We start from the raw sequence: 18,493 nt of genomic DNA on the forward strand, positions 1-18,493 counted from the left end.
CTAACATGTTGAATAACCAGGGGTGATGAAAGCATACAGCTAGTCAAGGAGTTAATTACTGATGATCATTGGAATGAGCAGGTATTAATGCATATATTACCAAGGGAAGTTATTGATCATATTTTAGCTAAACTGCAAACTACAATAATGGAAGGAGAAAGAGATGTCCCTATTTGGAGTTTGGAAAATTCTGGCAAGTTCATAGTTAAGTCAGCATAGGATTATATTAGACAAAGGCAAGAAAGGAATATGATTTACAAAGCTATATGGGTGAAGGAACTACCATTCAAAATGTCATTCCTAATGTGGAGAATATGAAAAGTAAAGGTGTCAGTGAATGCTTTAATGAGAAGATAGGGAATTGAATGACAAACTAAATATTGGTGTTGCATTTATCCTGATCAAGAAATCATCACTCATGTGTTTCTTAGATCACCTTTAGCTAACAGGACTTGGTCCTACTTTGCTTCATGTGCAGGAATTCTAATAGAGGGCTTATCTTTCAAAGAAACTATCCTTACATAATGGAATGAAGAAGTCAAAGAGAGAATCAAGTCTTATTATCAGTCTCTTCGAAGCATGATCATTTAGGAGCTATGGAAAAGAAGGAATAGTTTGAAGCATGAAGAAAAAAATTGTCTATTCATAAGGTAATATTTAATATTACCAAAAATATAGGATTATTGCTTAAAGTGAGAAATCCAAGACAAGTCTTTCGCAGTAGCTGGCCAGATATATTGAAAGAGCTAGAAGGAAGGAAGCCTAAAATAAAGATTACTAAGGTTTTATGAAAGTTTCCAGAGTCTGGTTGGGTTATATACAATACAAATGGGGCATCCAGAAGCAATCCAGGGATCAGCTCATATGCCTTTTGTGTAAAGGATGAGAATGGAGATTTAGTTTATGCAAAAGGAGCTAAGATGGAAGATACCTTTAATGTTGAAGCTGAATCCAAAGCTATTCTACAAGCAAGCTATTCATGCAGAAGAAACACATACAGGGAAACTAATCATTCAAACTAATTCATTACTGATGCAGAAAGTTCTAATCAGGGAATGAAAGTGTCTTTAGCATGTAATAGACTATGTTGAACAAATATGGAAATTGATGAATAGTAAGCAAGTACAATATCAACACATTCTGAGAGAAGGCAATCATTTGGCTGATTATTTAACTAATTTATTCATAGACAGTGAGGAGTTCGTAATCAATAGTTTTCATCAATTAAAGGTAAGGGGCAGAAAGATATTGAACAGTGACAAATTATAATGTTCTTACATAATGATGCGATTAACAAGAGAGTGAACAGGCTGGGTAGGCTACAATTTTCAGAGATGCACAACCAAATATTTATAATGAGGAAACTAATAAAAAGACACAATAAGTTTTCTAGTCTAATATATGTCAGTCTTCAAAAAGGACTCTCAACAAAAAGGGAGGGTTAGATGATATATTGGCATTTAAAACACCCGAATGAACTACTACAGTCTACTTGCATACGGGTCTGAGCATCCTTCTATCTCCATCCCATCAGCAACTATAAAGACGAACAGAATAAGCAGGGTAAGGAAATATGGAAGCTTAAATGGAAGACAAATGATAGGAGAAATAGCTTACATAGATCTGAAGTATAATTTAGGAACCTGAGACCCTCAACACAGCACAAAAAGAAGAGCTTCATCCCATCCACTGGAGAACACACTTGGAAACAACAAAATAGTTCATTAATGGAGGTGAAAAGCAAGCTGAAAATGCAAAAGAAGAAGAGATACCAACTTTGATAGCTGGAAAACACATGACTAGCTTCACTCCATGGTACTTGATTGATAACCCACAGCATATGCATGAAGAATTCCAAGTTAAACACAGTGAAAGCCATCATTTTTAGCTGGACCAGTAAGGTAAGCGGAAGTGAAGAGTGGAGAAAAGGTTAGGAAACCCTTACACTATTTTATATGTAATAACAAAAGAGAATGGGCCAGACATATTTCAGAATGGGTTGATCCATTCTTGATTATGGGTGTTTTAAATAACTAAAATTTACATATATACACTAACTAAAGTTACCTTATTACATTATATACCAATTTGGTAAAGTATTTACACATATTCCAAACTATTTACATAAATGTCTTTCTTTTCAACTTTCTCTCTCTTAAACATTATACATCTCATAACATGGTTTTTTCTTCTGTATTTTACTCCCCCATATGCTCCCACTACACACTTGATATATCCTTCATATTTGAATTCCCTTTTCACGGTAAAATTCAAGTTAATTGTATCTGGGGATTACAAATTTGTAAGTTTTAAAGATTTATTTTAATTTTTTTTTATTTTACCAATTTTTTAATTTTCCCGTATATTTTGTGGATTCATGTTCATTTTACCTTATTTTTCAAGTATTTTCAAGTTTTGGAGTTCGATTTTTTCTATTTTCTTCATATAATACAAGTTTGATTCTTGGTTTGTAGATTTTTCTCCCATTTTTTTTTCAACTTTACCTATTTTTGAATTTTTTCCGTATATTTTATCGATGCATGTTCATTTATATGAATTTACCTTATTTTGCAAGTATTTTCAAGTTTTGTAGTTTGATTTTTTTGATTTTCTTCATATAATACAAGTTTAATTTTTTATTTTCTTGGTTTGTAGTTGATTCAGGTTAACTGAATTACTGTAAAAACTGGTAATGGATTCTTGTCCTAGCTTTAGTTTAGGACTTAGTCAGTTAGATTCTAAAAATAAGATATCCCCGTTGGGTTTGTTCCTGGTACATTTGATTTTGAAGAACCCAGTTTTGCAGAGAATCATTCAAAGCATCAAAACGATCTAACAACAATAAAGAAATTGAAGGAAAGGCCAGTTCCAGATTGAAGAAGTCAAGTTCAAAAGCGGCTAGTAAGAAGAAGTTTGACGATTTCGATCGACCATGTCTTCCAAAGGTATTGATTATACATTTATACTTTACTTACTTTGGAACATTAATGTATAATATATTGGAATATATTAATTTTTTGAAATACTGATGTATAATATTAGTATTTTGTATAAGGCTACATTACAAACATATAGGTACATAAGACATCATACATTCTCGATGTTTAAATTGTAAAGTATAAGATATTATACATTAGTTATTTTTACTCAAATAATGTATAATATAGATATTCCAAAATATATTTCAATATGTTATACATTGGCAGTTCTGAACATCCAAACAGTCAGAAAGTCCTAATATTGTATAAGGTAACATTATTCATTCTAACAAGCTTATAGGTTATACATTTTTAAGTAGTAAATGTGTATCATGTCATTATACATTACTGCAGTTTAATTATTGAATGTATAAATTACACTCATACATATCTAACTGTTGTATAATGAGGGTCTGATTTAATATTTTGAATGTATAAGCTAACATCATACATGTGTTACTGTTGTGTAATTAGAGTCTGATTTTATTTTTCGTATAAATTGTCTAAATTAAGTTGATTTTCATACTTTTATTGTACTTATTTGATTATTTGATTATTGGATTATAAGTCTATTTATTGTTTACGAATTGTTATACCTTTATGTAATGGTTATGATTTATGTTTCTCTTGCTTTAATTGTTTGTGTATTGTTGAATTTTCTAGCTTTAATTGGTACTGATTCAGTTGATAGGTAGTTTATTTTGCCTGATTTTCTATTCAGGGCTCATTGGTAAGTTTTATAATATTTTCCCATGTTTGCTCTTATTGTTCGTGTATATAATGTGTTCGCCTTATTTGCCTGATTTTCTACTTAGGGTTCACTTATTTGTGTACCTATGTTGAGTTGATTTTTAATGCTTTTTTGTACTGTTTAGGATCCATCCACTATTGCAGTTCTTATGCATTGCATTTACAATATTTGTATCTGTTGTATGTATTGTTTGTTATCTTGGGTGATTGATGTAATCTGCTTGGATAATTGTAAAAAGATTCTTGTTGATTATTCCTATTAGGAAGGCTTTAACTTTAAAGCCTTCATAATTATTCCTATTAGGAAGGCTTTAACTTTAAAGATTCTTGTTGTGATGTTTTTATTGTTAGGTTAAATCTTTTAACAAGTAGTTTAATTTAATAGATGGTTCCTGTATCAATGATGCTAATATAACATGCTAGTAAACTTAAAACTTTTAAATGTTTGATTTTTTTTTAGTAAATTGTTTTAGATTTCTAATGGATGTTGTTCTTATAATTTTTCAGGCTGCCAACTATTTGAACATCAAGAGCCTGCTAGATCTCACCTGTCAGACTGTGGCTAACATGATCAAAGGAAAGACTCCATAGGATATTCTCAAGACCTTCAACATCAAGAATAACTTCATACCTAAAGAGGAGGAAGAGGTCAGGAGGGAGAATTCTTGGGCCTTTGAGTAAAGAAGTGCTCGTATTCTGATGTTATAAACACTTTCTATTAGTAGTAAATATGTTTCCAATGGATGTTTGCTTTTGAAACCTTTAGATTTCGTTGTTCTTAACTTTTGCGTCACAACTTTTAAGTGGTGGCTATTCAATAAGAAGATTTGTTAAAACCTATTTGTGCTATGCTTATATATTTACTTGGTTTATTGGGTTGTTATGTTTTTATTTGATTGTTGCTGGAGATTTAAGTTGTTCCTGGTGTTACTTCCAAGTGTTGTTGCTTTAAGTTCTTTTTTAGCTAGTGGCATATTTGTGTTGTGGAGGCATCTGCTTCTTGAGTAATTAACTTTCAGTTAGAAATAGGTACTTCTGCTCCTCCTCATTTGGAAGTGCCGAGTCCTCACATCCTGACTTCAATGTTGACATAATATTCTAAATGATTCTTGGTGTATGCTATTTGAGTGTGTAATCTAGCGGGAATTGAAATGCCCAGAAACTAGACACTGTCAAGGGGCCAACAAGGTTGACTATGATTTTGCAGCAAGGCTTGAACATCTGTTGTTGTTTGCTTGTTTTCATGATGGTTTTGCTTGTTTTCATTGTCGCGACCAAGTTATTCAGCACTCTATTACTAAGACTGCAAGTATGCTCTGAATCAAATCTTTTTATCACAAACATTTCCGAATGATTCATACGAGACGCCTTCAGCACCCACTTGCAGTCTTTGTTACTACAATGAAGTACATAGTTGCATCAAATTTTTACACCGAGTTATTGTATTATACAAAATTTCTAAAAATTATAATTTTTGGAAAAAAAATGCAAAATTTAGACCTGTCACAGTTTCATTATACATTGGCTCGAATGTATAATGACATGTTATACATTCAATCGAATGTATAATAACATGTTATACATTCAATCAAATGTATAATCATATGTTATACGTTCAAAAAAGTATGATTACATTCATCAGAACACAAAATCAAAACATGAACTTGTTCAACACATCTGATACAAATATTACCATACATACTATAGCCCCCGTTTCTCTATCAAACTCGATTTTCTCATTCGATTTGTTGAAAACGAAAATACACAGCGAAAAATTAACCAATCCAAAAAATTGCTTCTTCAACACGATGAAAACTCTCACTCCATTGTCATTCGTAATGACAATTGGAGAAGAATTACCTTCAACAACATATTTCACTTTAATTTTCTTACGTACTTCGTCGAGATCCAATTCCATTACTATCGTAGCAATCAATTTCAAGAAATTTATACTTTCCGAAACAATAATTGTGTCACTTTTATAGGATTTATAACTTATTTCCGACTCCCAAAATTCAGAATATCATAATAATATGGAGATATTAATATTGATTTTTGTATAATTGAAGAACGATGTAGAAGAATAATTTTTTTCCCAGATCGTAAATCAACAATCCAAACTGAATTTACTGTAAAGTTTAAGAAAATTACCATCAACGATGTATTTAATTTCAATTTTTTTCGTACATATTCAACATTCAATTCCATCACAGTCGTCGCAACCAATTTCATAAAGTTAATACTTTCAGAAACAATAATGACATCACTTTTGTATGATTTATAACTGATTTTTGATTCTCAGACACCAGAATGATGCAACAATATGAGGATGTTCATGTTTTTTTGTTTCAAAAATCAAGAAAGAATTCGACTATTTTTTTTCTAAAAAACGTGTTTCAACAGTGATGAAAAAAAGAAGCCGACTTTTTTTTCCTTAGAAACGTATTGAAACAGTGATGAATATTAACAGTAATGTTTAAGTTTTTTTTTTTAAATTAACATTTTAGTTCCTATATTAACTCATACACTACTTAATTAGGTATTTAATGTCGTAATTTAAGAAATAGGAAGATATTTTTTGATTTCTCCTTCCTTAATTGTAGGCAAAACAGTTTTATCATTCACCACAACTATGTATTATAAAGGTACAAATGTATGAGTATATTTGATAAAATAGGGAGAGAGAAAATCTAAAGGGATTTTCTGTAATTACTTTCTGTTATAAATGTATTTACATTTATAGTGAATGTCTATCAAGATCTACTTTGATATCTATTAGTATTTGAAGCATCCATATTTTACTTAGACTAGGAGTAAATTTTTCCTATAAATAGAGGGGTTTTGTTCATTGTATTGACAATCTTATGATCTCTCATCCGTCAAGAGAAGAAATAAGAATGACTCTCTCTATTCTCTCTACTCTTTTTCTTTGTTCTTTCTTGATTTATAAGACGTTATCAGCACAAGACTCTACTATTTCAAAGCTAAGGTATTATTTCTTTCTCTCTAATCTATGGCTATTAGCACGAGATTAGTACAATCGGCAATCTGCCAATAAATGGACTCGTTAGAATATTACTTAGCTAGACGACTAATTAAAAATAAAGTCATCAGGATAATCACTTATGCATATATATTTATAAATCGATTTGGATCTTAACAAGATTATCAGTTTTATTATTTTAGGATTCATGTGTAAGTTGCATACAACATGCATACTATTACTATTTTCTAATAGTAAAGGTAAATATATTATTGGCATGTCCTAATTCTTATTGTTAATAATAGATACTGCTTATGTATTATGTTTGTAAAATATATTCTACAATAATATTATAAATTGGATACATCATGTTTGTTATACTTGGATTTCCGAGGAGTTAGAAAATAGTATACGGCCACTGGTAGTGGTATTTTTTATAATTGTCTTATGAATAAATTCGTTTAAGGTTACAACCATAAAAAATGGTTTAATTTTACAATGGATTCTTGTCATATCACACTAAGATTATAAGATATTGAGTTAAAGTTTTGATGCACCGTGATGATAAGGTGTTGGGTTCAAGTCCCATCGATATATGCCTAAGACGCCTTTATATGAATAAGATATTGAGTTTGAATCTAAATATACCATACTGATAATATTATGATGGATAAGGCAAAATTATGGATATTGGGTGAAAAGTCATGAAATTCGACCCATTGAATATGCTCCATTCCATGAAGTTAATGTGGTAACAATATATGATACAACTTACTTCATTCTTAAAGTGTATATGGTAACAGTGCATTATATGTATGAAAGAAGACAAGTGATTGAATGCACGGATATACGCGTGGAGGGACAATATGATAATGATCATCAAAAGTGATGATATTTTCACATGCATATTATGATCATAAGATATGTTAGAGAAAAATTCTCTTAATCATATGTATGCCTCAATTTGTTCTTGTAATAGCAATGTCTTGAAAAAGGTTATAAGCTATCATAATTTGATAGGCTTAAGGCACGATTATATTTTATTCTTGGGGAATGAGAAACTTATTAATACAAACATGCACTTGATTGTGATGGTATCACTACTCACCTCCGAATGAGGCAGAATAACTGAGTAGAGTTATTTCGAGATCTACTTCTAAAGTAGTAAATCTGAAATTTATTCATGTAATAGTAAATCTGAAATTCACTAAAGAAAAAAATTGCAATCATGGTAAACTTAGAGTTTACTAGAATAAAAGTTCATAAATTGACATAAACGATTGCGACATCTCGAAGATGTGCATACTGAGTATTGAACATATATTGAAGAATTAGAAAATTCTTCATGAACTTGCTCGTTCTCATCATAAGTTGGTTGGACCAACTAATTTTGGGATTGGATCCCTCAAAATCTGAAAAGTATAAACGGTGAATATGGCCCTGTTCACCTATCATGTGATATGTTGAAAAGATGTATCAATAAGATGATCACATGTACATTCATGGTCAACCTACGTTTGACATTCATAAAGTTACTTGTTCAATATAAATTGAGCATAATTTTCAGATTGTGCAATCAAGAAAGTTTTCTTGATGATGATGGCTTGGCATTGAATGCCTTTGATAAATAGCTAAACCATCGCTAATGAGAACAAAGCTTAATGTATTGGTCTGAAATATGATATATTTTAATAGCATTTGTATGCATTAGACCAATAAATTATGATTATTTCTTCCCTCTCAATTGGTTCAATGTCGGGAACCAATTATTCCATCTAATAATTTTGATGTGCAGTATACGATTAATGAATATACCGTAATGCACAACGATGGATTTCTCAAAGAAGTAGAGGATGTATGTTAGTTTTCCTAACATAAGGGGGAGATTATAAGTTCTATGAAATATGTTAGGAATTATCACCATATTCCCATTCAAAAGATAATTCAAGTCAAATGTTGAAAGCATCTCAAATTTAGCGCAAGTGCTCTTATTTTGTATTCCTAAAGGACAAAGTCTATGCATGCATGAAGCGTGGTAGAGTGATCGGTTCCAAATGAAATAGTCCTTGAAAAATAAGGAGCAAATAATCATAATAAGAAGGCAATGAACTCTTGAAGAGCCTACGACATACCACTTCATGAAACCTTATGAGAGGTTCATGTACCTGAAAATAATGAAGTGATGAGATCTCAAAATGTTATGTCACATTATGAACCGATACAAAATGATATATCATCAATATCTTTGACACAATATTGACGCAATATTGTGAAAGATTATGAGGATCTAAATTCTACGTTTATTTAAGCATGCTGACGTAGGAACATTTATCAAATAACATAAAAGGATGCATTTTGGTACGCGTAAACTTATTTGATTTACAGTCCAGACACTTGAAGATGTCACTCATGAAATGTTGAATATTGTCACTTGACAAAACTTATGTGAAAAACTTTTAAGGATTCAAAATGCTTAAAGCATAGAAAAGTTTTTGGGAAACTTATTTATAATCCTTATATTGTATAAGCTTATTGCTTGAACCTCATTAGAACTCTTGGAGATTTTTCAAAGCAATAGATTATTTGCTGAAATTCGAAATATATCGAATTGGATTGGTTATGAAGTATCATATCTTAGTGCAATTGATGCACTCATGTACCTTGCAAATACTACAAGGCCTATAGTCTTTTCAGTCAATTTGTTAGCAAGGTATATTTCTTCTCCTACTATGATACATCAAAATGGAATAAAACACACGAGCTTGTTTTATTCTAAAGATTGCAGTCCCGATCTTATTGGTCATGCTGATTTTGGGTACTTATCTGACCTGCATAAAGCTCGGTCTCAAATAGGCTATGTGTTCATATGTGGTGGCACTGTCATATCTTGGAGATATACAAAGCAGTCTATCATAACCACTTCATCGAATCATGCTGAGATAATAACTATTCATGAAGTAAGCCGAGAATGTGTATGGTTAAGGTCCATTATATCTCATTTGAAAAAAATATGGTATGAAATATGACAATCTACCCACAATTTTATACAAAGATAATTCAGCATACATAGCACATCTTAAGGGAGGATTCATAAATGGAGATAGAACGAAGCACATTTTGCCAAAACTTTTCTACATACATAAGCTACAAAAGAATGATGATATTAACGTGCAACAAATTCGTTCAACTGACAATGTGACTGATTTATTCACCAAATTTTCTCCAATTGCAACTTTCAAGAAGATGCTACACAAGATCGAGATGCAAAGGTCAAGGATGTTCTCATTAGGGGGAGTTAATACGCGCTGTACTATTTTTTCCTTACGAGGTTTTGTCTCACTGGGTTTCCCTTGTAAGGTTTTTAATGAGGCAACCGAAATGCGTATTATTAGAGATGTGTACTCTTTTTCCTTTACTAGATTTTTTTTCCTACTGAATTTTTCTAGTAAGGTTTTACTGAGGCACATTATCTACCAATTAGACATTCAAGGGGGGAGTGTTATAAATGTATTTACATTTATAGTGAATGTCTATCAAGATCTACTTTAATATCTATTAGGATTTGAAGCATCCGTCTTTTACTCAGAATATGAGTAAATTTCCCCTATAAATAGAAGAGTTTTGTTCATTATATTGATTGTTCATTATATTGATAATCTTATGATGTCTCATCTCTCAAGAGAAGAAATAAGAATCACTTTCTCTATTCTCTCTACTCTTCTTCTTTGTTCTTTCTTGTTTTGTAACACTTTCATATTACATAGGATTTATGTGGTTTACACTTTAAATAATGGTGGGTTGGTCCATCTAATGTAAATATACACTTTGATGTGGGTTATTAATAAAATTTAAAATTAAACAAAAAAAAAATTATTCTATAAACAATATATGAAATATTTATGAAACTTATTTACTCAGTAAACATCCGTACAAAAAGATTAAATACTTTATCAAATAAATTATAGATAATCAATATCAATATTATACTAAATGATTTTGTTATTTCAATAAATACGCACAACAATATATGAAATAATTGATCCAACTTATTTACTCGATAAATATTCATACAAAAAGATCAAATAATAACCAATATCAAAGTTATACCAAACAATTTGGCTATAAATTATTTCAATATATGAATTAATTTTGTCATAATTATAATTAATCCACTAAAAACACGTGCAACAACATATGAAATAATTGATGAAAAAGGAAAAAAATTATTAAGGAAAAATAATAAAAAGAAAATAAATGGTAATACAGTTAACCTAGTAATAGTATAACCAATTTAAAAAGAAAAAAAGAGAAAAAGAACCTAGCAAAGTAACCGTATAACAGAAAATCTAAATCATTTAACACTAGTAGAATATTGAATGCTAAATATGTGAATACAACATTCTGATTGTTGAAATCCAGAAAAGGCCAAAAATTGAATAGGCAGAGAAATAATAAGATTTTCTCCATTCTTCCCTCCCTTCTCTTCTGATACGTTTCTTTATTGTTCATTCACTCTATAGTAGTTTTATTCACTCTTTTTCTTGATGGGGTTGGTCAATTCAAAACCCTTGTTATCCCCTGGAATGCCATTTTCTTCTTCTTCTTGAGATTTGACCAATCTTGATTTGTCAGAAATTTGGAAACGTTATTAGTTTTGGGGGAGTTTTTAGGTTTTTTTTTTTTTTTTTCACTTTTTCAAATACAATTTACCAAGATTTTGAAATGTGTTCAATTGGATAGTTTTATGATAACCCCTTTTGATTTCTTGGATTAAAGATTAGAACTTTGTTCGAATTTCTTGTCTTGCTTGGTTGTTGTTATTTTTAGGTTGTGAATATAGTTTGGCCAATTTTGATAAGGGAGGATGAATAGTGTTTTGAATGAGCAGATACTTGCAGACAAGCTTTCCAAGCTCAATGGCAGTCAACAGTGCATTGAAAGTACGAATCTTTCTTCTTTCTTTCTTGTTTCCGTTTTTCATGTTGAATTTGTTATTGTTTGCTTCATTAATGGAAAAGTTTGTTGGACTCAGAACTCAATTTATGGCGTCTGTTTTAGATCTTGCTAGTTCTTTCCTTGTGAATTGACTAAATTGAATGAGAACGAGAACTTGAAAGTTGAATATGACTAGTTCTTTTAGTGGTTCCTTCATGTTTTTTATGGGGATAAACGGTCTATCTGTCTTTCCTCTATATTATTTTTTGATCCACTAAGCCTAGGTTGGTGACCTCCATTGCACTCAGTAGGGGTGCCTGACTAAGGTTGGCCCAAGTGGTTGAGCTTAAGTCATAATTTGTGGTAGTGGAGCCTATGTTCATGCAGCTGGCCCCTATGCTGGATTATGGGAAGCAGCCTCTCTACCTCTGAGGTAGGGGTAAGGTCTATGTACACTCTACCCTCCCCAGACCCCATTTTGTGGGATTATACTAGGTATGTTTTTGTTGTATCTACTAATCATAGTGTCAACTGGTGTTTGATTTGTATATTTACTTGTAGCTGGATACTAAACAAGGCTAAAGTTGAACTTCTTTCCTAAATTGATTATCAGATTTTCGTATTGAGAACCAACCTGGCCAGTTTGTGGAGTTCAGTTGGATTTAGATAATTTATCTTTTCAAGAATTAATAGTATACCTAAACAATAAAAAGAACTGCTACAAGTTGAATATGTTTAATTTCATAACAATGAAGTTTTTCTTTTCTTGGAAAGTATTACTCAAATACCCTTTAGTTTGACTTTGAAGAAGTAACATAAGACCAATTTAGCACTGATGATGTGCTTTTTAGGAAAAAAAGGTGAAGATGGAAAATTCTTGCCACTTCGTTCTCTATGTTTGATATGGAAAGAAGTAATGCTGGTACTGCATACATACATCTCGTGTTTGCCATTTTCCACTGAGATCAGTGACATTTGCTTTATCAAACTGACAGTGATGTGTGCTTCAATTACTTCAATCATGTTGAGATTTTGCTTTCGCTTGTATTATGTCCTATACAAGCTCCACATTCAGAGCATTAACCAAAGTATTGCTATGAAGATACTTGTGTTTGTATCATTTGTTGCTATAGTTTGGATGTGTATAAATGAAAAAGTCAAGATTTGGTAGTGTCTGAGTGATGTTTAATTTAGAATTGTCGAGGTATGAAAAAGTTGACTTGGACACCACCATATCAAAAAGAAAAAAAAGAACAGAAACATGGGTGTTTTCTTCCCATTTGTTCTAGCTTTGGTGGAAAGAGTTACCGGGTACCTGTCACTGGTGGGAGGTTGCAGACTGGCAGGTATCCCATGGATTTAGTCGAGTTGCGCGCAAGCTGGCCCGGACACCACGGTTATCAAAAAAGAAAAAAAAAAGAATAGAAACATGAAGTAAAGAGTGGTGCCTATCCTTGTTTTTGACAATAAAAAAAAAAAAAAAAGGATAGTCCTTGTTAATGTTTCTTTTTTGGTCATTATCGTTTTGCATAACCTTTAAACTTTATTTTTGGCCATCTACGTGCATCCTCTGTCTACATACAAGTCCTTCTATGTACTTCATTGTATTTTGGCATTTGTAAGTTTTAGTTATCTCATTCGGTCTCTTCGGGAAGTTTTCAGCGTATCGCTTAACTCTTAGTGATAACTGCTTGTTACATTTCATGCCAACTCTCACCTTACCCTTACAAATAAACTGATTCCCAGCCTCCCCTCCAACAAAAGAAAAAACAAGTCATACCTCTCTCCCATTCCATCTTGTTAAAATAAGATTGCATTTCTCTTATCTGAGGTCCACAAGTAGATCTGGGTCTTCAGACCTACTTTTAACTTACAGATTAATGAAGCTAATTTATTGCTCCTTCTGTCCAGATTTATGTGACATACATTTTTAGCCTATCCTAAAAAGAATGTCATACTTCCCTATTTTGAAGCGATTAATCTTTAATACTTCTCATTTTTCCTTTAATGAGATGATTTATAACCACACAAGTATTTGACTTGTTTTAGATCATAAGTTTTAAAAGTGTTTCTTTTTTTATTAAACTCACAAATTAGGGTGGAGGGAGTAGTGAATTTGTCCATACTGATAATTACTATAAAATATATCCCTTTTAACTATTCTGACAGAACGACTTCGCTTTCTTCCAAACTCTAATGGTGGTGGCAGCTCTTCTCCCAGCATTATATCTTTCAAGTTCTTTGCTCGAGATCCAAAAACCCTCCTTTCTTCCCATATATTAACCTACAAACCAGTCAAGAGAGTCAAACTACTATGTCTACTTTTCTTTTTTTAATGAAACAGACAATCAGATTATCTCAATAATTTTCTAGCAACAAAATGATCAGAAACTGAAAAACAAGAGCTAAAGTAGGCTGCAATTTTGCCTTTTTGTTCTGTCCATACTGATAACTACTATAAAATATGTTTACAAGGTATATTTTGGTGTTGATATACGAAGTTCACGTCTTCTCATTTGCAGATTGAACTCTTCTTGCTCTTATTTGTGAAATGCACACTAGCAAATTAAATCAAAAGGGGCTATCTTCTCATTGACCTGTTATTAGCATATAGTAGATAATGTCTCTCTTTTATCTTGTTTTCTACCAGGTTGTGGTTTTTCTGATGTCATTTGCCTTTCATTAATAAACATTAGTTGCATATTGGCTGTGACTTTAATATGACCATCACTTGGTGTGATACTTGGGAACATTCTATTGCTTCTTTATTTTGGTAATTTGCATCCCAATTCATACTCTTTTTCCTTTAACATTGTTTGTCTTGGCATGTAATGCAGCATTGTCCCATTGGTGCATCTTCCACCAAGATAAAGCAGAGATGGTTGTTACATCATGGAGTAAACAGTTCCATAGTTCCGAAATGGCTCAGAAAGTCCCTCTACTGTACCTTGCAAATGACATCCTGCAAAACAGCAAACGTAAAGGAAATGAGTTTGTCACCGAGTTTTGGAAGGTTCTTCCTTCAGCACTCAAGGAAATTGTCGGAAAAGACGATGCCCTTGGAAACAAAGTAGTTTCCAGATTGGTATGCATCCCACCATTTTACTTCTGAATTTTTGGTCCCCATATCCTAGCTCATGAAGGGACAGGGCACAGAACAAAAAGGCAAAATTGCAGCCTACTTTAGCTCTTGTTTTTCAGTTTCTGATCATTTTGTTGCTAGAAAATTATTGAGATAATCTGATTGTCTGTTTCATTAAAAAAAGAAAAGTAGACATAGTAGTTTGACTCTCTTGACTGGTTTGTAGGTTAATATATGGGAAGAAAGGAGGGTTTTTGGATCTCGAGCGCAGAACCTGAAAGATATAATGCTGGGAGAAGAGCTGCCACCACCATTAGAGTTTGGAAGAAAGCGAAGTCGTTCTGTCAGAATAGTTAAAAGGGACACGCGGTCCATAAAAACGGTGACATGCTCCTCACAAGGCCCTTTTATTTGTATCCACTGATTACTTAATTGCTTTATCTTGCTTGTTTCATTATTACTTCTTGTTCTTACCACTGCTGTGTAACCAGAAATTGACCGTTGGAGGAACAGCTGAAAAAATAGTGTCAGCATTTCACTTGGTAGTCAGCGAGCGTACTACTGAAGATGAAGAAATGAGCAAATGCAAGTCTTCTGTTCACCATGTGCGAAAGATGGAAAAAGATGTCGACATGGCCCTTGCAAGAGGTAATCTGGTTCTCTTGGAATGCAAAATTAACATATCTGCATGGACTGGTTATTATGTTGACAACAACCTGAACTATTATGAACTTTATACACCTCAATATCTAAAAACGGGTGGAGGATGAGGATATGCTGAAGCCTGTTATTTAGTAAGATGCAATTATCAAAAGAACAATAGTTGATTCTCAATCCGAGAGTGTGTTTCATTTTTGTATAACTTTTCCACGTTAAAAGGAACAAAGTTATGTCTTTTATTTTCTTTAAAAAAAAAAACAGAAAACATAATAGGAATGTGTAAAAAGGAAACCAAAAAGGAATTTTTTTAAAAAAATTATGCCTATGGGGATGCCTGGTGTTTGAGGTATGGGTGTAAGAGCATGGAGATTTCTTGTTCGAATGCCAACTGGCATACTCGGTCGGCACCTATCTGCCCCGGCCTTTTGGACAGGATACTATAGAAACCTATACTTACCAGCTGTATAGACTGGTATAGGCAAGTTGACCTGAACACCAATGAGATTAATGAAATTACACAGCTGTGAGACCTTGACAGAATGATAGATTAGACATCTCTTTATGGTTTCTTTCTCCCAAAATTTGTTACTTGTAAATTACGATTGAGAATTGAGAGCATATTATCTTGTGTTGCAGCAAAATATCCAAAGAGAAAAACCTTGTCCAAAGAATTGGAGGAGGAAGAAAGTATTTTGAAACAGTGTATTGAGAAACTTAAAGTTGTGGAGGCAAATAGATTGGCTCTTGTATCACAGTTAAGAGAAGCACTAAGTGAACAGGTAAGTGATAAAAGCATTTGTTTAATCTTCCTATCCTAGGCATATTTTGGTACTATACTTATCGTCCAACTCATTGCCTCTTAATTTTGTCAGGAATCTGAACTAGAGAGCATTAGGACTCAGATACAGGTTTTTTTTCACTTATTCATTTTAAGCTTTTTACCTTGTTTCTTGAACTGCTATTAATTATATGGTTTATCCTTATCCCTCTCTTTTGGATTTGGGGGCTTGGGGGTGGAGTAGCTGTGTTGGTGTTGTTGGAGAGCAGAAAATATAACTGCATTGAAGGAAGACTTCAATGTGTGATATAATGAGAGGGAAAGGGGAGGGGTTGGGTTCAATGTTGCTTCTTGAACACCTCCACAAATAATTGGAAAGGGGAGAGATGTGTGAACATTGTATGAACATCGATGTTATTGTTATTTCTTGTTTCCACACTGCCATATTTTAGGTACAGTGGCGTAAGACATGGGTAAGATGGAAATTTGGATCTACTTGAGCCTTGAGATATATAGAATTTTTGATAGAAAATGGATTTGGGCAATTGAAGCCGCTGAGTTGTTATACTGGTACACTGACTGCCATTCTGTCTGGACTTGCTTTATGTTATGGTTCTCTGTCGTGGAGTGAATATGGTGGCTGGGGTTGTATAGTGCTTCAGTTGGTCTATTTGCTAATCTTCTCCATCCTTTTTACCTACATCAATTGTTTCTTCTTTTTTAGCTTTCTGAATATTTAAGTGTGTTGCGTGATTTCTTAGTCAAACACTAAGTTGATAATAATACAAATTAATTTTATCTAATTGATTTTCAGGTGGCAGAAGCACAGGCAGGGGAAGCCAGCAACATGCGAAAGCTTCTGGATGATGAAGATTATGTGGGACAAAGAAAGCCTCCAGCTACAGCATCTACATCAAATGACACCTGTGCAACAGCAGGACAAACAAGCAAGAAGACAGCTGCAGCAATTGCAGCTGAGGTAGCTGACAAGCTTACAGCTTCAAGCTCCTCTCAGTATATCATGTCATCGGTCCTCTCTACATTTGCTGCTGAGGCGGCAAAATCTGCTGGGCTGTCAAGACCTTCATCGTATCCAGCCACCAACAATTTTATATCACAACAAGAAAAGCCTCTATCAGATTCAAATGCTTTAATGCCAGAACAGCTATTTAATCCTCCCCCAAGTAACCTTTATCAGTCAACGCTGGTTCCTCATCCCACAGTGCATGGTCAAATGCCAAATGCTCTGGGTCAATATCATTCACTTCCTAATCCAACATCCCAGCAGTATTTGCAACAATCAGCTGGAATGGTGAGCCCTTATGGTTATGGGAGTATTCCTGCCCTGCCATCTGTACCACCTCCACCAGCACCTCCTTCGTATATGACTACAATGGTGTCTTTAACACAGCAACCATTGTCGATGATGCAGCAGCAGGCTGTAGCACAACAGCAACAAGTACCACCATTACCTCAACAACCTCCTCCTCCTAGTTTCCGTCCTTTGACACCTATCCAGCCTCCCCAGCCTCCTGGAGGAATGGTGTACTATTCTCAACCACATCATTCACAATGATGAGTGAGTACTCTTTTCAGACTGTTACTTCTTTTAAAAATGATATCAGAAACAACAAATATCTAGATGTGAACAAGAAGGAGGTTGTTGGATGAATCATGAAGAATCCAACTGACTGTGTAGTGTTATATACAAGGCAAGAGCGGCTGATAGAGCAGGTAATAGATTATCATCAGTGCTTATTTAACCATCTTCAAGACTCTTTAGAAATCTCTGTATTGATCAGTGTCTACAGCCGGTGTTGTCATTGTTGTTCCTTGGGGTTTCTTTTTCCGTTTTTCTTTTCATCATACATGTAACATTAGCATGATGGCAGGGCTGCTGAGAATTTGTATTAGTAGTTACAAACAGGATAGCAGGAGCTTTAGTTTCACCGGGCTGCCCAGTTATAAACAGGATAAAAGAACTAGGTTTTTCTTCTCACATAAATTTGGTAAATGAAGTAGCCAGCTTTTTCTCATCTCATTTCTGTTTTTAAGCCAAGGAATAAGCAATACTATTAGTTGAAAAAGGAGAGACGATTCAGTTATCAAATGCTAAGACTAGGGTGTATTCAGTACGGAGGAAATATTTTTCAATTCTCATTGATTGATTAAAATTTTTGGAAAATATTTTCTAGGAAAACAATTGTCCTAGCAGAAGTAGGAAAAACAAGTTGTGCAAGTGGCACATTGATCATGTCTTTTTGACCATCCAATACACATTTTTTACACCCACACCTCCCATAGCCTCTATCCCCACCACTCCACCC

At 33.2% G+C, this 18,493-nt stretch overlaps 1 protein-coding gene and 1 pseudogene across 1 annotated transcript; both read left to right on the forward strand.

The window, feature by feature from the left end:
* The first annotated feature begins 11,061 nt into the window (after positions 1–11,061).
* Positions 11,062–18,202, forward strand: LOC107873249 (regulation of nuclear pre-mRNA domain-containing protein 1B). Its single transcript, XM_016720015.2, has 7 exons — positions 11,062–11,651; positions 14,484–14,731; positions 14,955–15,110; positions 15,220–15,376; positions 16,025–16,167; positions 16,261–16,296; positions 16,981–18,202. Exons 1-7 carry the CDS (start codon positions 11,576–11,578, stop codon positions 17,740–17,742), a joined length of 1,578 nt encoding a protein of 525 aa, XP_016575501.2. The 5' UTR covers positions 11,062–11,575; the 3' UTR covers positions 17,743–18,202.
* On the forward strand, positions 11,906–12,038 carry LOC124889990 (annotated as a pseudogene).
* Positions 18,203–18,493: the final 291 nt, after the last annotated feature.

The sequence above is a fragment of the Capsicum annuum genome, chromosome 12 (assembly GCF_002878395.1).
Source record: "Capsicum annuum cultivar UCD-10X-F1 chromosome 12, UCD10Xv1.1, whole genome shotgun sequence".
Taxonomy (NCBI): domain Eukaryota; kingdom Viridiplantae; phylum Streptophyta; class Magnoliopsida; order Solanales; family Solanaceae; genus Capsicum; species Capsicum annuum.

What these genes read in the sequence shown, in the direction of transcription:
- LOC107873249 (XM_016720015.2), top strand. Translation starts at nt 11,576, where the DNA reads ATGAATAGTGTTTTGAATGAGCAGATACTTGCAGACAAGCTTTCCAAG. An exon ending in ACAAAGTAGTTTCCAGATTG is followed by an intron (nt 14,732 to 14,954) that starts GTATGCATCCCA and finishes ACTGGTTTGTAG; the next exon opens with GTTAATATATGGGAAGAAAG. An exon ending in GCATTAGGACTCAGATACAG is followed by an intron (nt 16,297 to 16,980) that starts GTTTTTTTTCAC and finishes ATTGATTTTCAG; the next exon opens with GTGGCAGAAGCACAGGCAGG.